The sequence below is a fragment of the Humulus lupulus genome, chromosome 7 (assembly GCF_963169125.1).
Source record: "Humulus lupulus chromosome 7, drHumLupu1.1, whole genome shotgun sequence".
NCBI classification, from domain to species: Eukaryota; Viridiplantae; Streptophyta; class Magnoliopsida; order Rosales; family Cannabaceae; genus Humulus; species Humulus lupulus.
Window position 1 is genome coordinate 22,089,315 of NC_084799.1, and position 21,439 is coordinate 22,110,753.

Genomic DNA, 21,439 nt, shown 5'->3' on the forward strand with positions numbered 1-21,439 from the left:
TAATTATATTAATTTATTTTAAGATTTGTGAGTTAAAATTTTTAGTATTTATTATTAGGTATTCAAATTCTAATAATTATCTTTGATATAATTTTGTACAAAGTATTGTTAAAAAGTATATAAAAATATCTAAAACTATAATTTAAACAAAGAAATGTATTTAGATTGGTGGTGAGTCTATTGATTGTTACATTCTTTGGCAATAATAAAATAGACCTAAAAGTGGGCCCAAATAAGGAAAGTGGACTGGCCCGACACGAGGACGACATGGGCCGGTCCAGCCTGGCTCGAATTATTCGGAGGCACAAACAATGTGGGCCGGGCCGGGCCGCCCACATTTACGGCTCTAGTAGTCAATGACTATGTGAAAATCTGTTCCCAAGTCAGCTGGGCCTCCAAAAATATGAGCACCAATCTCATATTGGGCATTATTGCTCATTTTTTTTTTTAAAAGTAAGAGTTGGAGTATTTTTTTTCCTATAAAATATGTCCAAATATTAATGTAAAAAGAAAGAAAATAAAATATGAAAATTTTGTAGTGCACCTTAAATGGGTACATCGGTGTCACTCTGATAATTTTGCTACGGGGATAGTTATAATTATAATTTTTTTATATGATATTTTATAAATTTTAGAAAAATTTGAAATAATTTATTGGATAATAAATATCAAATATTGCAAGCGTGGTTATTATTTTTTTTATATGTTGAATTACCAAATAAAATATAATATTTTATAATGATTCGAGTAAGGTGTTCCTAACCACACCACACTCTTGTAATTATTGTCCTTGCCTTAGGTATCGTTTGTCGCGCCTTGGCATACTTCCAAGTTTCATTCAAGTCACTTCTAATATATAGCATACAAAATCTGTTCATCGAAAAACTGACCAATCAGTATACTCTCAACAAAAATTGACATGTCACTAAATGTTCTATACTCAACACGTTAAACTTACCATACAAAATTTAATAATAAGAGAGATAATAAGTTTTTTTTTTTAAGATATTTTACGAAATATATATATATATTTAAAAAATTATTACATGAAATCCATTTTGAGTGTTGAAATTTATTTTTGTTGTTGGTGGTTGGTGTGAAATAAGTGCTGATGATATTATTATCTACTTATAATTGAGATTGGGTGAGTATTATTATTATAATAATTATTATATGTTTATGAAGAGTAGTGGTCGGTTGCCACATTGCTTCCCTCGATTTCTGTGAGAGTAATAATATATACATTAAAATTATGTATCAAAATATTATATTGATGTGACAGTTTTATTGAACTAATTAAATTTATTTTAGTTAAAATTCATTGTGTGTGACCAAATTAAGTTTGACCAAAATTCAAAGTACTATTTTAATCTGTTTTATAAAACATATAGTCTGTTTTATCATTTAATAAAATATAAGGGTTAATTGAGTATTCAGTGAAAACACATGAACTAAAATAGTATTTTTTCTGTTCATTTTAGTCGGAACCTGCTATTTTAAAAAACAGCCAGACTTAAGTCATTATTCTTCCTATAAATACCACATATATCTCTCCCAATTTTCTTCATCACTACTTACTACTATATATTCTTCACTATACTCATCTATCACTGCATTTCTCTAGCTCATACATAACAAATTAAGTCATACATATATATTTTAGTCAAAGATGTTCCTAGGGAAAGTGGCTGAGAGACTGGGTGGGGGTCTAGATATCCTTCATGGCGGAAATAGCAAAAAGCTAAAGGGATCGGTGGTGCTGATGAAGAAGAACGTTTTGGAGTTCAACCCCTTAGCTGCTTCTGTTAACGTCGGCTCTTCCATTCTTGACCGTGTTGGTGATCTTCTCGGCAATGGCGTTTCTCTCCAGCTCGTTAGTGCTCACTCTGGTATACCACTACTACTACTACTACTATATTTATATTCACTCATTTTTATACTATTTTACTATATATTTACATATAATAAATATCTATGAACTATTTACTATATATGTATATATATTATCTACATAATATGGCTAACTAGTTTCTTAAGTTCTTGATCCAATGACAGCATTGAATGTAGCCTCGGTCATGCATTAATAAAATGCGACCCATTAACTAACTAATAAAGCTTTACTTGCACTAATTATTGATATTATTCTTAGTACTTGGTTTTTTTTTTCTTATTCAGATCAATTTTGGCTGATTTTTCTTCTGATAATGACCATATAGGTGTTTTTTTTTAAGTAAAACTCTTCTATACTAAAATGTTTTTTTTATATAATTATAAAATAATTAAGTCTAATTCTAGATATATAAAAATAGACTCTACATTATATAAATTTTCTTTTATGTAATAATTATAGTTATACGAATATAATAATAAAAAAAATATGTCATTATGTTGTTTTGTGTTTTAATTGGATACTATATTTGATTATTTGTTTTATAAAATTCTAATAATAGTAATGTGATTTATAAAATTTACCAAAAATGAATCCTCTACATAAATTAAATTATATTAGTTGTAATAATATAAGGGTAAAAATGTCTTATTTGTTAATAAGATATATATAATTTTAAAAAGAGATTTCATTATAAAATCAATAAACCTAACGAATGAGATGAGAAATACATTATCCAGATATATCAAAAGATAAATGATGAAAATCATCATCTAATTTAGGTTTTGCCAAAGTATAACTTCGGAGGAACAAAGTGACATAAACCAACTTGGGAAAAATACATAAAATGTTGGATATTCCTAATAATAATACCAGCCATTCACCTTGGTTATATTATAACTAAAATTTTAGCTATTTTTAAACTAATGTTTTTTTCAGGTCTCACATGATACTTTTTTTTTTATAAAATTTATTGTTAATTATTTTATTTTACTTTTAATTTTTAAAATAAAAATATAATAATTATCTTAATAAAAATAAAACAAATATAGATAAAAATGTTTTTGTATTTTAAAAAAGGTTTGCAGACTTTTATAAAATCTATTTTTTTATTAATGTAACTTTACTTTTAGATTTAAGATTAAAAAATATAAAGGATTAATTAAATTATATTAATTATAATAAAATAAGAGTAAAAATGTTTTATTCAAACTAGGTTGATCAAAATGAGGTGTATGATTTTTCTCAAAAGAAAAAATGAGGTGTATGATTAATTTTGGTATATTTAATCAAATAAGAAAGTTATTATTGGAGTTATTTATAATAGAAAGCCAAGTTTGGTATGTAGTTAAAATATGAGGGACTAAAATAGTATTTTTCTTAAAAAAAAAATTATTTTATTATGAAAAAAAAAATATTTGGAGATTAGGTACATAATAATTTGTCATATAAGTATAGTTTTGTTAAACTCAAAATAATTCTATCTAGTTGTTTCAAAACTACTACATTCAAAGTAATTTGGTAAATACTTTGAACTTTTTTATTATTATCTTCTTGGTGAGTTGACGTATTGTAAGTTATTAGCATCGATTCTATTAAAATATGAAATATAAATTATAATTCACACGACAAACCATTAAAAAATAGTGAAAATTATACATGACTTTTTTTCTTTTTCCATTTAATTATTTTTTGTAGATATTTTAATTTCTTAATATTTATGGTTTTTTTTAAGTTTTCAAATATATGATTTTTAGGCTTTTATCTGAATATATATATATATATATATATGATTTTTAGAATCCCAAATAAATGTATGAGTTAACAAATAAGATATAAGTTGTAAAATCTGAAATTTAATTATTTATAATATTATATATTATATAATTTTAAAAAAATAATTTGAGAAAATTAGCAATATGGTAAAACCATATCTTTATAAATTAGTTTTTTAAAAAAATCACATTTTTTAAATTGGGTTGTTAAAAAACCATATTTATAAAAATTTCCTCCAAAAAAATATATATCCTTTCTTGGGCCTCTTAAATGGGCCTTTTGATCTCAGTCTAGCAGGCTTTATAGTAGACGGACTGTGTATGTGCTCTTGACAGTTTTTTTGGTTGTGTTACTTGTTCATTGCAGCGGGAAAAGTTGGAAAAGAAGCTCACTTGGAGAACTGGCTTACTTCTCTGCCTGCCTTAGTTCCAGGCGATTCATTGTTTCGAGTAACCTTCGAGTGGGACGAATCAATTGGAGTCCCAGAAGCTTTGATCATCAAGAACAATCACGTGGATGAGTTCTTCCTCAAGTCCATTACCATTGAAGATGTTCCTGGGGAAGGTATTGTTCGCTTCATCTGCAACTCTTGGGTCTACCCAGCTGGAAAATACAAGCACAATCGCGTTTTCTTCAGAAACAAGGTAGTGGGCTATTCTTGTTTTATTTATATGCTGTTGACTTTATTCCTTTCCATATTCGGTGCTGCGAAAGAGTTTGTTGTGATTTCTACGATAGCCTTCCAAGTGTTTGTCTTAAGTACGCAATTAGAATAAAAAAAATCAGAGTTTTGTTCTTTAAAGAATATTTTATTGAAGAGCCAACTACCAAGAGAAGTGAATTTTTTGGGGTTTATTTTTGTAGTCGTATCTTCCCAGTACAACACCAGAACCACTGCTTAAGTACAGAAAAGAAGAGCTTGAGAGCTTGAGAGGTGATGGAAAAGGAGAGCGCAAGGAATGGGACCGGATCTATGACTATGATGTGTACAATGATTTGGGCGAACCTGATAAGGGTTCAAAGTATGTTCGTCAAACCCTTGGAGGGTCTAGTGAATTCCCTTACCCTCGCAGGGGAAGAACTGGCAGAGCACCCAACAGAACAGGTTACACATTTGTAATGATATTTTTATCAAACTATATGCATATGTTAATGGGATTTTCTTTAACCCAATTTTTTGCAGTTGCGAATTGGAGATTTGATATTTCAATTTGTATCTTGGATGTTAACTTTTCTCTTTCAATTTTCTAACAGATCCTAAAACCGAGAGTAGGCTGAAACTTGTGAATCTTATGAAACCTCTGGATCTTGTTGAAGCTTTAGATGTATACGTTCCACGAGATGAACGATTTGGTCACTTGAAGATGTCAGACTTTCTTGCTTATGGACTAAAGTCTTTATCGCAGTCTATCAAACCTGCACTAGAACATTACTTTGATCAGACACGGAATGAGTTTGATAACTTCCAGGAAGTACGTGACTTGTACGAAGGAGGATTTAAGCTACCAACAGCAGTACTTGACACTATCAGGAAAACTGTTCCTTTCGATATGCTCAAGGAACTGTTTAGGACGGACGGTGAACAATTTCTTAAATTCCCTGTGCCTCATGTGATTAAAGGTATTGCATATCTATGAAGTGCAGTCAATCTTGTTGTTGAGATGATTTTTGTATAATCGTACAATCATTAAATTGCACATTTGGTTTTCAGTAGCTATTTTATTTCAACTAACTGTTGGGTCTATATAATATACATCAGAGGATAAATCTGCATGGAGGACTGATGCAGAATTTGGAAGAGAAATGATTGCTGGAGTGCACCCTGTCGCCATTCGACGACTTGAGGTAATTTATTGCTAATTTTTTAGCAAACCCTTATTATCGAATAAGTACTGTCGAATGTAGGATATTATTTCTTCATTGGTCATAATTTAGTCTAATTTCGACTACAGGAATTCCCACCAGCAAGCAAGCTAGACCGTGAAGTGTATGGTGATCAAACTAGTAAAATTACGGAAGACCACATAGAGAAGAACTTGGAAGGGCTTAGTGTGTATGAGGTATTGTTCCTAGCATGGTTTTTGTAGAACTTCAAATGTAGAGTGTAGTTATGTAATAACACATCTGTTCTAAGGAAATTCTTTATTATATGATTGAATAGGCGCTCTATACCAACAAGTTATTTATTTTGGATCACCATGATTCCTTTATTCCATACTTGAGGAGGATAAACTCAACTTCCACAAAAACTTATGCCAGTCGAACTCTCCTCTTACTGAAAAATGATGGCACTTTGAAGCCACTGGCCATCGAATTAAGTTTACCACATCCAGAAGGGGATCAATTTGGTGTAGTTAGCAAAGTATACACCCCTGCTGAAGAAGGTGTTGAAGCAACCATTTGGCAACTAGCCAAGGCTTATGCAGCTGTAAATGACTCTGGCTACCATCAACTCATTAGTCATTGGTATAATTCTGTCACAGAAATTTGATTGCGTAACTTTGATTTAGTTTGAAATATGTTCTTACAGTCTTTAATTTGTGTTGGTCTACAGGTTGAATACACATGCTGTGATTGAGCCTTTTGTGATAGCAACAAACAGGCAGTTAAGTGTTCTTCACCCAATCTACAAACTCTTGCAGCCCCATTACCGAGACACTATGAACATAAATGCACTTGCCAGGCAAACTCTTATAAATGCTGGGGGCATTCTAGAGTCGACAGTTTTTCCGGGACAATATGCTTTGGAGATGTCAGCAGTAGTTTATAAGAATTGGGTTTTCACTGAGCAATCACTCCCAGCAGATCTCCTTAAAAGGTAAGCCTATTAAGCATAGCTCATCTTGAAAATAGTGTGGTAAGACTTCCTATAAAAGCTATAGTAAAGGGAGAAAAATGCATATCAAGTGGTGAAGTCAGCATTGTAAAATACTCAGTGGGAAAAAATAGAAAGAAAAAAAATAAGTTGGTTTAAATATTTAGAAAACGATCTCACAAAGCCAAAGCCTTGTGGTTATGCTTTTCTTTAATTGACATACCCTATTTTGTTTATATGTAGAGGAGTGGCAGTTAAGGATCCAAATTCTCCCAACGGGCTTCGCCTGCTAATAGAGGACTACCCATTTGCTGTTGATGGCCTAGAGATATGGTCTGCAATTAAATCATGGGTAGAAGAGTACTGCTCTTTCTATTATAAAACTGATGACATTGTCCAAAAAGACTCAGAACTTCAAGCATGGTGGAAGGAAGTGAGGGAGGTGGGTCATGGTGACAAAAAAGATGAGCCTTGGTGGCCCAAAATGCTAACTCGCGAGGAACTAGTTGAGTCGTGCACTATAATCATATGGATTTCTTCTGCCCTTCATGCTGCAGTCAACTTTGGACAGTACCCTTATGCAGGGTACCTTCCAAATCGCCCCACAGTAAGCCGTCGGTTTATGCCTGAAGAGGGCACTCCAGAATATGAGCAGCTTAAGACTGATCCTGAAAAGGGTTTCTTATTGACAATTACTTCAGAATTTCAGACTCTTATTGGGATCTCTCTCATTGAGATTTTGTCGAGGCATGCTTCTGATGAGGTCTATCTTGGTCAACGAGATGATCCCGAGTGGACAGCAGAAGCTGGCCCCTTGCAAGCTTTTGAGAGGTTTGGAAGAAAACTTGCTCTAATTGAAGACAAAATGATGAGCAGGAACAAGGATACAAATCTGAAGAACAGAGCTGGCCCAGTAAACTTTCCGTATACTCTGCTCCATCCTAACGGCGAAGAAGGACTCTCTGCTAAGGGAATTCCTAACAGCATTTCAATCTAAAACTTGTGTCTTTGTGGTGCTGTTAACTAGCCTATTTCCTCTATTTTTTATGAATTGTGTTTCCAAATGTCTTAGTCATGGTGAGCTGGTGTGTGTGGGAAGGTCTAGTCTTGGCTTTTGCAGAAATAAATTACTTGTACCAAGTATGATGTTTAATCATGTAAGAGCCATATTAAATAAAAGTGTGTTAAACTTTTGTTATTATTAAATTTGGCTTCAAAGTGAAGGGAATGATCAGTCTAATATGGTTTTAGCCTTTCAAATAGAGAATAATCAACAATATTCACAGGTAATGCCTTGAACTCTTTTTAGAAGAAAAGGCACATTGAAAAGAGTTGTAGTTAATAGTTTCAAGTAATATATTTAGAATTACTCTCGATACTATTTAATTAGTCAACATTCCTTCAAGTTACGAAATCAACTTTAAGAGTCAAAAAACAATTTTTGGATGTAGACCCATAAATTTGTAATTAGACATTTTGGACTTGTAACTGTACATGACATAACATCTCGTTGTCAACACTAATGACAGTAAACAAACACTCATTTGTTTTTTAATGGTAACAAGCTCTTAATATTAATCAAACACTTATTTGGATTTTGATTATCAAAGATGATGGATCTTTCCGCATTTCAACCACAAAGATATGCTTCTTTGCCTTCAATAAACCTCATATATCTCTATAATTGCATTGAGTAATGATATGTACACCCAAAATATACCCTAAAACATTACACATATTGATGTGGCAGTTTAGTCTATCCAATCACATTTATTAAAACTGGGACCCACTGTTTTAAAATGTAGTAATACATCACTGTGTGTAATATTTGAGTGCATATTTTGGGTGCATATATCATTACTCAATTACATATAGTTTTTCCTCAATTTACTTTAATTCTAGCAAGTTATCCACATTTATGGACCTAAACAAATCAGCCATTTTCTGCTTTAATTTGTTTCTTCTAGATTTACTTCATCTCTTTTCTTTTCTTTGAGTTCCAGCTTTTCAATCCTGTGCTACATCTCAAATTTTTCCTATTAAGGTCGCTTATCTCCTTTGATATACCTCCAGTAGCTCTAGCCTCCTCAACAACGGTTTTGCAATCTTCTATCTCACACCAAGCTTCCTTAGTGAAATTTCTATTTCCTTTTACATGTGTTGTGGTTACCATTCTTCGAGTTTGTCTAATTATCCATCATCGATCTATGATCCGAACACCACCACTTCAAGAAAATTACAAAACATCCGTCTAAGTGTTTACATGATAAAACTAGCATTGTTTTGGTGTTCATTACATAGTATCGCCGTATCAATGTTTTCTAGAATCCTAGACATTAAAGTTATATTTGGTAAGAAGAAGAAAGAGTAGGATGGATGGAGAGGAGATTATGATAGATGAAGAGGATAGTACTATCTTTTCTGTTGTTTGGTATTAAAAGTGAAGTTGGAATATGAAAATGAGATCAATTAATCAAATTACCATATTATTATTTTCAGCATAAATTTTGTTACTTTTTTTTGAAGGTTAATTATGGTATTTAACATATTTTGTTTGTTTTCGTCTTGAATCCTTTCAAAAAGGGCAAGGATTGAATTTAAAAGGATTGGAGGGAGAGTGGGAGACCTTCTCCCTCCATCAATCTCTCCTCTCCTTTTTTTCCAAACAATAGAATCTACATCCCCTCTCCATTACCATTTTTCCCTCTCTACCAAATATAGTGTAACTTTAAGAAAATTTAACAACGTTAAAATATTTTTTTATTTAAACAATAAATATTATATATAATAACTTGATTCATATATAAATATTTTAAAACTATACTCATAATAAAATAGTAACAATTACTTGACTGCAAGGACAAATTCATTAATTTTAAATGTATTCTAAGAATAATTCAATTGAAAATGATAAAAATATTATATTCTAAATGAGTATTGCTAAGGTGCACCAGTGGTGACCAATACCACATGAGTTGTCATACTTTCTTTGGGCCAAGAATATGCTTCTTTAACCCAAGCGTGATTTAAATGAAAGTCAAGAAAATCCTCTTTTATCAAATCTTTTGTGCTCATTAATCGATTATGGAAGCAACATGAAAATAAAAATACATTGATTGTAATTATAGTAACAGTCAACACAGTAGCTTTAAGTAGTTTTCTAATCACTATGAAGTTCTAATTACGCTACTTAACCTATATGCTTAACATATGCAAGTTGAACCTTGTTATCTTGGAAACGATTTTAGATTTCGTATTGAAAACAAAGTTCTTTTATCGCAATATTCTCCATTTTATTAAGATTAATTGAATTATGGAAATTTCTCCCAGAGAAGTAGAACTAACAATTATTCGAAAGTCGAATTTCCAACTTTTACACGAATTTTCAAGTGGATGAGTTTGGCGAGTGGTCTCAGTTGGAGATGGGATTACACGTGTTTATGGATTGAATGAGAATCAAGCTGGGGAAATAGTTGAATTTGCAAGCTGTGTGAAAGGAATTGCCTTGAATCTTGAGAATGAGAATGTAAAGATTGTTGTCATTGGTAGTGATATTGCTATTATAGAATAAGATCTTGTCAAGCGCACTAGATCTATTATTGATGTTCTTGTGGGAAAGGATATGCTAGGGCGTGTGGTCAACGTGTTGGGAGTACCTATTGATGGAAAAGGGTCTCTAAGCGATCACGAGCGAAGATGTGTCGAAGTGAAAGCCCATGGGATTATCGAACATAAATCTATGCACTAGCCTATGCAAATAGGGTTAAAAGAGATAGATAACTTGGTTCTTATAGGTCGTGGTCAATGATAACTTATAATCGGGGGCCAACAAATTGGAAAAATAACTATAGCTATCGATACCATATTAAACCAAAGTCAAATGAACTCAAGGGCCACCTATGAGAGTGAGACATTGTATTGTGTCTATGTAGTGATTGGAAATAAACACTCAATTGTGGCACAATTAGTTCAAATTCTTTCAGAAGCGAATGCTTTGGAATATTCTATTCTTGTAACAGCCATCGCTTCGGATCCTGCTCTTCTGCAATTTCTGGCTCCATATTCTGGGTGTGCCATGGGGGAGGATTTTCGCGATAATGGAATGCACACATTAATAATCTATGATGATCTTAGTAAGCAGGCGGTGGCATATCGACAAATGTAATTATTGTTATGTCGACCACCAGGTTGTGAGGCTTTCCCAAGCAATGTTTTCTATTTACATTCCTGTCTCTTAGAATGAGCCGCTAAACGATCAAACCAAACAAGTGTAGGTAGCTTGACCGCCTTACCCGCCATTGAAACACAAGCTGGAGATGTATTGGTATATATTCCTACCAATGCGATCTCCATTACTGATGGACAAATATGTTTGGAAATAGAGTTTTTTTATCGCGGAATTAGATCTGCTATTAATGTTGGCTTATCTATCAGTTGCATCGGCCTACCGCTCTATTGAAAGCTATGAAACAAGTCAGTGGTAGTTTAAAACTAGAATTAGCACAATATCGTGAAATGGCCACTTTTGCTCAATTTGGGTAATATCTTAATGCTGCAACTTAGGCATTACTCAATAAAGGTGCAAGGCTTACGGAAGTACTGAAACGACCACACTATTCACTAGGGCTGAGCATAAAATCTGAAAAAATCAAGTACACTGACCTTATAAACACCGAAAAAACCAAAACCAATTAAACCGAACACCGAAAAAACCATTAACGGCGTAAACTGCCACTGTTCGGTCAGTTTGAAAATTTGTGGTGCACCGACCGAGACACTAAACTTAATACTGTTGATACTGTTTTTCGTCAACTTAGAGAAGAAGAACAATTAAACAAAAATATACCAGAGGAAGTAAATAAACAGAATGTAGACGAGGTCTTTTACGTGGTTCAGCAGTTAAAATCTGCCTAGTCCATGAGTCTATATTATTAGCTCTTTAGAATTCCCTGGAAGCTTTCAGGAAGAAATTGTCTAGAGTTTTCTCTCCAAATCTCAATATTTCGGTCATCTACAAATGAATTATCCCTCTCTATTTATAGAGAGGTTTTCTGAATTGCTTCCCACATATTTCGAGAAGATATTCTATAAATCAAATAAAATAATGCCATTAAATGCATTAGTTACTATGTACGCGGTAATATCCCATAAAATGTGGGATTTAATAACAATATTATATCAGATCTCTTAAACATTGGGAATTTATAACAATAAATGCATTCACACACAGCTGGCGAGTTTAGACACTGGATCCATGTGCCTTCGAGACCATTTGCCTATTACGAGCTCGTCACTTTGGTTCGCCTAGGCTCCCAAAGAATAACCATTGACGGACCCATCCTTTTCGAGCTTATAGCTCTCGAGCTCGAACCATCTTGTCTGGAAAATGAATTGTGGAATGAGGGAGAACCGAAAAGGAGCTGTGGTGTTATGGAGATTGTTAGTGTAATTTGTGTATGTTGTCTCTTTGATTTTCAGTGTGATGTACATATTATGCAACGAAGAGCCGCTCTGGATGAATCAATGTCTTCGAAGTCTCAATGGTCCAATTCAGTACAAAGGCTCTTGGAAAAAAACCACATTGCATTTGTTGTATGTCTCTGAAATTTAGCTTATCATTACACATTTATGCTTTTTGTTATTTGGATTGTTCCTATTTTTGCTTATCTCATTTATAACTTGTATATTTTTGTGTGCAGAGAACATATAGTTGGAGAAACTGATGAACTTGGCGGAAAACAATTATGTTTTGATGGTAATTAATAACTGGTGTATAGATTATTGACTGCAGAAGTTTTTCCTAGTCTCTTTTTGAGTTTTTTATGTTGTGAATTTGATTATTTTGTTTGATATTATACTCCTTAGTTCGTTTTGAAGATTAGTGAAGAAAATATTTTCTTTTTTGAGCACTTACAAAAATAAGCTTTTCCATTGCCTATTTACTTTTGCATCAGGATTCAACTCTTGGTTCCTCTATAAAAGACTATACATGTGCTATACCACATTGGGGGCTTTTGATTTTGACATGGAAAATGTGGATAGAAAGGAAAAACCTTCTTTAGAAGAGTTCTATTGTGAGTATGATGGGAAGAAACCGGTATGTTGATAACAATTTACTTTTCGAGTTCGCAAGACTATACTAAATTTAGATGGCAGAATAGCTTCTTCCCTATTCCTTACAAGTGTTATGGGAATACATTGCACCTTTAAGAAGGTTACTTTTACTCAGTATTCTTGTCATTAGGAGCTTTCTTTAAGTAATGTTCACATTGTCAGATGTTGAACCATGTAACAGATTTTGTTTAACGGCCTGGCTGACACTTGGCCAGCAAAGCATACATGGACAACAGACCAGTTACTGGTGAGCTATGGTGATACATCATTCAAGATTTATCAGAGAAGTTCGAGTAAAACATCGATGAAATTCAAAGATTATGTCTCATACATGAAACTGCAACATGATGAGGATCCCCTATATATTTTTGATGACAAGGTACATTGATGGTCATGCATTCGTATATGGCATGCTTTCTTCCTCTCGTCTCTCACTCTCAAATTATCTATCTATCTATATATATATAAACGTTTGTATGCGTGTTCTATTTTATTTTAAACTCTAGATTTAATTTTTGGGCAGTTTGGGGAAGTAGCACCAGGCTTGTTGAAGGATTATAATGTGCCACATCTTTTGGAAGAAGGCTTTTTTGATGTCTTAGACAGAGATCAACGACCTCCATTTAGATGTCTCATTATTGGACCAGAGAGGTCTGGTGCCTCATGGCATGTTGATCCAGCTCTTACCAGTGCTCGGAATACCCTTTTATGCGGTCGTAAAAGGTGAAGATCTATTCTCAGCTTAAAAGTAGTATCAGTTTTAGTTATTTTCTGTTGGATGTGAAGTGGTTGAAAAATATAATTTCCTTGAAATTATGCTTATATTGTACTTGGGTTAGAATGTTTGCATACATACATTTTTTTTTTGCTGAATAAAAACTTGCTAGTTTGATTTAATTAACAACCAAGGCTCCTCTAAAGAACATTCTACTAAAAACTTGATAAATTATTCTAAGTGATTATCCACAATTGGCTACATAATCTTTTGTCCTGCTTATGCATCTAAAGGGCTTGGTAATCTTGCATATACAGATGGGCATTGTACCCTCCTGGAAGAGTACCTTTAGGTGTAATGGTTCATGTAAATGAAGAAGATGGTGAGGTCGTTATTGATACCCCAACTTCACTGCAGGTAAACCATTCAGATGTTCTAGCTCTTTATGTTATTGGGTATCTTTCTTTTCCTTTTTCGAATTTACCTTTATGAATGTTTATTTATGTGAATAGTGGTGGTTAGATTTTTATCCACTCATTGCTGATGAAGATAAGCCAAGTGAGTGCACCCAACTTCGTGGGGAGACAATTTATGTTCTAAGTGGATGGTGGCATTGTGTCTTAAATCTGGAAACAACTATTGCTGTCACACAGAATTTTGTAAATTCTCGAAACTTTGAATTTGTTTGTTTGGATATGGCACCTGGATACCGTCATAAGGGACTCTGCCGTGCTGGATTGCTTGCACTTGATTATGATGGTTTTGAGAATGTCAAAAACAACATATCTTATGATAACGATGATTTAACTTCCTCTAATCTTTTGAGGGAAGTAACAAGGCCCAAAGTAATTGAACCTAGAGAGGATCCAAAAAATGGAGAAATGGATCATGTTGTCTCCAAAAATTACAAATTGTGGAAAAATGGTTTCTCTTATGATATAGATTTCTTAATTGTGGGAGTAGTTTCTCCAAATCCCAACTAATTCTGTTAATGAGTTGTTTGGTTCTCAACTATCATAACAACCTCATTAGCTTTCAGTCCTTGGTCTATAAAAGGACATGTGGGATTCACTTGTTGGAAGACACAAAACAGAGAAGAGAAAAACAAAGAGAGAAGACCACAGTGAAGAGCACTACACAGGTGAAACAACAGAAAAGCCAGATTAGACGAGAGAGCTCAAGTGTGGAAATCAAGATTGCGTATTGAGAAAGGTTGTGAGAGCTGGGTTTGGGGAACTGTATTGAGAAGCACAACTGTTGGGAAAGTGCTTGCTCAAGGATTGAGAGGAAAACACCTGTGTGATTGAGTGTTTAGAGAGTTTGATCCAAGATTGTTCCAAGAAGCTCTATTGAAGTCTTGTACTCATTTCGTTGATTGAATAAAGAAGAGATACTGGTTCCTAAAATTGGATTAGGTTCAAGATCACATTGATCTTGTTCTGAACCAATATATATACTTGTGTTGATTTATGCTTTCATATTTTTCATTTTCTAATTGTTTGATAATTAGTCTTACTGATTTGTGTTCTTAGATTCATCTCTGGTTTACTGAGATTCATCTAAGGTTCTTGAACTGGGAAATTTATCCTCATTTCCAACAAAATCAGAGCCAGGTTTCAGATCAAAACGGGAGAAGAAAGTTCAAGATCCTAGAGCTTCCGCATTACAACTGATACATAACACAAGTTAGAAGACTATGTCAACCATGGCCAAGTTCAAGCTTGAGAAATTTGATGGTACAAATGATTTCTCATTGTGGAGAGAAAGTCTTAAAGGAATTTTGGTACACCAGAAAGTAGCCAAGATTCTTGGAGATCAGAAGTTGCTGGCTGATAAGAAACCTGAAGAAATAGCTGAGATGGAAGAAATGGCCTATTACACCATAATCATGTACCTATCAAATGGAGTACGAAGGAAATTGACATCAGAGACTACGACAAAGGGATTATGGGATAAGATGGAAAAATTATATTTAAAGCCTTTTGTTTCTAACAAGATTAATTTACTTGAAAGGCTTTATGGTTTTAGAATGAATCATGTTATGTCTCTAAATGTAAACATTGACAAATTCAATGAAATCATTGTAGGTTCAGCAAATATCGAGCACAAGGTGGATGAGGAAAGTCAAGCAATAATCTTGTTGCGTTCATTACCAATGGCATATCAAGAAGTGAAAGCTGCAATAAAGTATGGAAGAGATATCATCTCACTAGATGGAGTTCTTGGAGCATTAAAGTCCAAAGATTTTGAACTTTAGTTGGAGAAAGAATCCAAGAAGGATGAAGCTTACTTTGTTCGTGGAAGATCAACAAAGAGAAGCTATTCAAGAAGCCATACACCATTTCACTCACGTTCTAAATCAAGAGGAAAGGATTCAAGAACATGTTACCACTGTGGAAAGGCAGGACATATCAAGAGATTTTGCAATCTATTAAGAAATCAAAAAGCGTCCAGATCAAACCAGGACCAGAGAAGACCCATCTACAATCAATTTTGTAATGAGAACAAATACCAGCAAGGAATGAAGTCTCAAAATGATTCAGCTGCTGTAGCAGAAGGAGAAGATGAACGTGTCTCAGAAGGAGAACTGTTCTCCATCTCAGAAACCACCATGACAAGGGAGTGGATTCTTGATTCGGGATGCACATTCCATATGTGTCCCAATCAAGAATCATTTTTTGATTATAAATAAATTAATGGTGGTAAAGTACTAATGAGTAATGATGTTTCTTGCAGGGTCTATGGCATTAGTAAGGTAGTTGTTAAACAATTTAATGGTGAGGTCAAGGTATTGACAAATGTGAGGCATATACCAGAATTGAGGAGAAACTTGATTTCTCTCGGATCTTTGGAAGATGAAGGATACAGCTACAAGTCTACAAATGGCATCTTGAAAATCACTAGTGGCTCTCTAGTAGTGATGAAAGGGAAGAAAGTTAATGCACTGTATGTACTGGAAGGAGAAATTGTAGCAATTGCTGAAGCATCTGTTGTTAAGACCCAAGAAAGTGAGATGCATCTGTGGCACCAACGGATGGGACATATCAGTGAGCAAGGGCTGAGAGAGCTTCACAAACAAGGAAGCATAGACAAATTGAAGACCTGTGCATTACCTTTCTGTGAAGCATGTGTATTTGGAAAGCAGCATAAAATTAAATTCACTGCAGCAAAGCATAATACCAAAGGAGTCTTGGAGTACATTCACTCAGATTTATGGGGGCCTAGCAAAATACCAACACACTCAGGTAAACATTACTTTCTATCTATAATATATGATTATTCTAGATGTGTTTGGGTATATTTACTTAGGACTAAAGATGAATGTCTAGAAAAATTTAAAGTATGGAAAAATCAGGTGGAAAATTAAACAGACTCTAGAATTAAGACTCTTAGAACCGATAATGGCTTAGAATTTATAAACCATGAATTTGACATGTTGTGCAATGAGTATGGTATCACTAGACATAGAACAGTAGTTAGTACTCTAAAACAGAATGGAGTTGCCAAGAGGATGAATCGTACTCTACTGAATAAGGTTAAGTGTATGCTAGTAAGTTCAGGGTTGTCTAAATCTTATTGGGGAGAAGCACTTGCTACTACTTACTATTTGATAAATAGGAGTCCTAATAGATCTCTAGATTTGAAAACTCCATATGAAATGTGGTATAGAAAAGTCCCAAGCTTGAAACATTTGAGAGTTTTTGGTTGTGCAGCATATGCACACCAGTCCAATGATAAACTAGGCACTAGATCTGTCAAGGGAATTTTTCTTGGTTACCCTATAGGAACTAAAGGTTATAGAATTTGTGTTAATCAAAATGATTTTCCTCACTTGAAAGCCGAGATTGGTAGTGTTTTAAATGATGCAGGTGGAACAAGTAAAAGGAACATGGCTGAGTTTGAAGTTAAGCTGAGAAACTTTGAAGGAAATACTCAAGCTACTACTGATATGAATGACCAAAGTGAATCTGAAACTAAGCTAGATGCAATAGAACAACAATCTAATCTATCTGGGTATCAACTGGAAAGAGATCGAGAGAGAAGAGTTATACAACCTCCAGCAAGATATGCTGAAGCTGACTTGGTGGCTTATGCACTTGCATCAGTGCAGCAAGCTGATACACTAGAACCCAACAGTGTTGAAGAGGCTCTTTCAGGGAAGAATAAGGCTGAATGGACAAGCAATGAAGGAAGAAATGGATTCATTGAGCAAAAACAGAACATGGGATTTAGTTGCAAAACCAAAAGATGATATGCTCATTGTAATGCCCAGAATTCTCTGATGTGGTTTAGTGGCGGTTTAGTAGGCCGGGAGGGCCGTAATTGTTTAATTACGCCATTAAATGAATATATGCATGTTTATGTGAATTATATTATAATATGATGATATATGCATGCATGTGGGTCCACATTTGAAATATTATGTTGTTCTGATCATTTGGCCCATTGAGGGTAAATTTGTGTATTTGGGTGCATGATGTGATTTGTGAATGAGATTCCATCATTATGGAGATATATTCGAGCTATTCGGCATGAGACGGTCATTTTTAGTGGATTAGCAGTTTTGTCATAACGGGGTCAATTTTGGGGTAATATGAATGTTTATTTGATGATAAATTGGGAATATTTGAGATCAGGGTGAAATTTTGGAAGTTTTGATTATAATGTCCCCGGGGGTGTTTTTGGAACCCCGAGCATTAGGTTTTATTTGAGATTACTTAAGCTTGAAGTAGCTGTCAGATAGAACGTACGATTAGAAAACCTCTCGTTCTCCTTCGTTAGTTCATTTTTGTCACCCGAAGCATATTCGAAGAAATCTTGAGTTCTAGGAGTTAGAATCAAGTGAGGATCGAGGCATAGCGACCCTAGGAAATATTAGAAGCTTCTTGACCGAAGGATTTGACAGAAAACAATCTAATCGAAGGTAATCTAAGTTTAAAGTTTTGAGTTTTTAGAGTTTCTAAGCTTTGAATTGGACTTTGTGAATTGTTGAGTTTTCGATTCGTTTGAACCTTGGGTTTTGAGGGTTTTGAAGCATTGGGAAGTTTGGGAACTTTGATTTGATGATTGGGGAATGTTTAGGTATGATTTTGGAGGCTTTGGAGTGTTAGAAACGTGTTTTGGAATGGCCCAGAGTTGGGGGCCGCGACCCTGTTCTTGGGGTGCCGCGGCCCTGTCTTGAAGAAGCAGGTGGGGCTTTTTGTGCCTGCTGGGCGCCGCGGCCCTTGCTTCAAGAAGTTCTGGGGGTCATGGCCCAAGGTGCTAGGGTCGCAGTCCTTGCCCAGTTTTCACCCCGTTTGCATGTTTTGACCCCGGGATCATGGTTTTAGGCCTCGGGATCATTCCTATTACCCGGATTAGTGAGAATTGATGTCTCGGAGGCTAATTCTTGGTTTGAGAACCCTTGATTATCATGTTATTGATGGTATCCTATAATGTGTTATGATTAGGTAACCGCTAAAGGACTAAAAGCAAAACTGTTCTCAAGGTTGTTCTTTTTTTCGTTCTAGCTCGAATCAGAGGTAAGAAAACTGCACCCCAAATGTGACATGCATGGTTATTCATGAGGCATGTTGGTTGTATAAATGTGGACATGAATTGATTGTGGAATACTTAGCAAATCTTGCTCACTTGTGCATGGTACTGGCTCATTAGTCAAATTTGGCAAAGGTGCTAGTGTGAACTATGAAACTGTGACTCATTAGTCAGGTTCGACAGTGGTACTGGGCACTGGTCACATTGCGATGACTCATTAGTCAGGACGGCCTTAGCGTGTTCAACGCCAGCCAACAAAGATTAGATCTAATCGACTTTCTGCATTGGATGACTCAAAGAGCATTAATGTCGGACCAACCTCAAGTTCGATGAATATTAAAAGCGCTTGTGTGGCTTACCCATCAGTCACTCATTTGTTAAAGTAGAGACTTACCCATCAGTCTCTCATTTGTTGAAGGCTAGTGGCTTACCCATCAGCCACTCTTCCATTTGAATTAGTGACCTGCTTGTCAGTCACTCAGTATGGTTTACCAGAACCTCAAGTGATATTCACTCATCTGTTTGAAAGTTATGAGCTCTGTGTGATTATAATGATAATCATTTGATGATGTTTACATATAATGTTATGTTTTCTTTCTGGGCTTTGGCTCATGGGTGCTATGTGGTGTAGGTAAAGGAAAAGAATAGCTCACCCAGCCTTGAGTGGAGAGCTTAGGTGGTGATGTGTACATATGCGGCCGCTTAACCACCACAGCCAAGGAGTTCTCAGAGGAACTAGGGGGTTTACCCTATTTTTGCCGCTTAGGCCGGCGGGGTTTGAAATTTTGGAACTGTAACGACCTTTTTGAGTTGTAAATAACTTGTAAATGTTCTTGTGGGCCCGTGAACAGTTTTGTGTATCAAATAAAACATATTCTTTCCTTTTTACTGGTTTTCACCTTAACTTGTTAATAACACTTAGAACACGTTTTTAACCAAAGGACTCAGGAAATGAGTCAAATTTCTGGTTCACCGTAACTGTTCTGGGGTAACCAGGGCATTACACTCATTATGGGGAAGGACAAAACAGTGATAAAAGGCATCAAGGACAATTTGAACGATGAATTTGAAATGAAGGAGCTCGGTCAAGTCCAAAAGATACTTGGGATAGAAGTGACAAGGAACAGAAAAGATGGGATTCTGAATCTTAAACAAGCAAGTTATATTTAGAGGGTACTTCAGAGATTCAACATGCAAGATTCAAAGAGTGTTTCAGTACCTCTAGGAGGACAATTTGTACTTTCAAAAGATCAAAGTCCAAAGACTATCGAGGAGACAAAGGAAATGGAAAAAGTCCCTTATGCTATGGCACTAGGGTGTTTAATGTACATCATGGTTAGCACTAGACCAGACATAGCACATGTTCTAAGCATTCTTAGCAATTTTATGTCCAACCCCGGATTAGAGCATTGGAATGCTCTTAAGTGGTTACTTAGATATCTAAAGGGAACTACAGAGATGGGACTGAGATACAAGCAGATGGATCAGAAAGTTACACTTGAAGGTTTTGTAGATGCAGACTATGCAGCAAGTAAGGATACAAGGAGGTCAACTATTTCATATGTATTCATAACAAATGGAGATTGCATATGTTGGAAGTCCCAACTACAGTCAGTGGTGTCACTATCAACAACTGAAGCTGAGTTCATGGCCACCACCGAAGCATTCAAAGAGGCAATATGGTTACAAGGAATGCTACAAGAGCTGAAGATGATGAAAGGTAAAGCTAAGATATACTCAAATAGTCAATCTTCAATTCACCTCTGTAAAAATCCAGTATACCACGAAAAGAGCAAACACATTGACATTCGTTTGTTTTGGATAAGAGAAAAGATAGAGGAAGATGTGATATCTTTGGACAAGATTGGTACTGAGGATAATCCAGTTGATATAGGAACTAAGGTGCTACCTGTGAACAAGTTTAAGCATTGCTTAAACTTGCTCAACCTTGGTAACTAATGCTGGAACTCTAGGATCACTATCTCTACAAGTGGAATTCTATTTAGGTTGTGATTTGAAGAATCTAGGTGGAATTTGTAGGAGTAGTTTCTCCAAATCCCAACTAATTCTGTTAATGAGTTGTTTGGTTTTCGACTATCATAACAACCTCATTAGCTTTCAGTCCTTGGTCTATAAAAGGACATGTGGGATTCACTTGTTGGAAGACACAAAACAGAGAAGAGAAAAACAAAGAGAGAAGACCACAGTGAAGAGCATTACACAGGTGAAACAACAGAAAAGCCAGATTAGACGAGAGGGCTCACGTGTGGAAATCAAGATTGAGTATTGAGAAAGGTTATGAGAGCTGGGTTTGGGGAACTGTATTGAGAAGCACAACTGTTGGGAAAGTGCTTGCTCAGGGATTGAGAGGAAAACACCTGTGTGATTGAGTGTTTAGAGAGTTTGATCCAAGATTGTTCCAAGAAGCTCTATTGAAGTCTTGTACTCATTTCGTTGATTGAATAAAGAAGAGATAGTGGTTCCTAAAACTGGATTAGGTTCAAGATCACATTGATCTTGTTCTGAACTAGTATATATACTTGTGTTGATTTATGCTTTCATATTTTTCGTTTTCTAATTGTTTGATAATTAGTCT

The 21,439-nt window shown here is 34.9% G+C and overlaps 2 protein-coding genes, 1 long non-coding RNA gene and 1 pseudogene across 3 annotated transcripts; all 4 read left to right on the plus strand.

The window, feature by feature from the left end:
- The first annotated feature begins 1,573 nt into the window (after positions 1 to 1,573).
- Positions 1,574 to 7,685, plus strand: LOC133790932 (probable linoleate 9S-lipoxygenase 5). Its single transcript, XM_062228778.1, has 9 exons — positions 1,574 to 1,889; positions 4,031 to 4,308; positions 4,529 to 4,769; positions 4,919 to 5,284; positions 5,424 to 5,509; positions 5,617 to 5,724; positions 5,826 to 6,130; positions 6,219 to 6,482; positions 6,723 to 7,685. The coding sequence occupies exons 1-9, from the start codon at positions 1,670 to 1,672 to the stop codon at positions 7,474 to 7,476; spliced, it is 2,622 nt and encodes an 873-aa protein (XP_062084762.1). The 5' UTR covers positions 1,574 to 1,669; the 3' UTR covers positions 7,477 to 7,685.
- A 2,107-nt stretch (positions 7,686 to 9,792) lies between these two features.
- LOC133791478 (ATP synthase subunit alpha, mitochondrial-like) lies at positions 9,793 to 12,361 on the plus strand (annotated as a pseudogene).
- Positions 12,362 to 12,476: 115 nt separating this feature from the next.
- LOC133789496 (uncharacterized) lies at positions 12,477 to 13,719 on the plus strand. Its single transcript, XR_009873577.1, has 3 exons — positions 12,477 to 12,972; positions 13,100 to 13,316; positions 13,626 to 13,719. It is a non-coding gene; the product is annotated as an uncharacterized LOC133789496 (long non-coding RNA).
- A 6,315-nt stretch (positions 13,720 to 20,034) lies between these two features.
- On the plus strand, positions 20,035 to 20,802 carry LOC133791479 (secreted RxLR effector protein 161-like). Its single transcript, XM_062229403.1, has one exon. It carries the CDS (start codon positions 20,035 to 20,037, stop codon positions 20,800 to 20,802), a length of 768 nt encoding a protein of 255 aa, XP_062085387.1.
- The last annotated feature ends 637 nt before the right edge of the window (positions 20,803 to 21,439 follow it).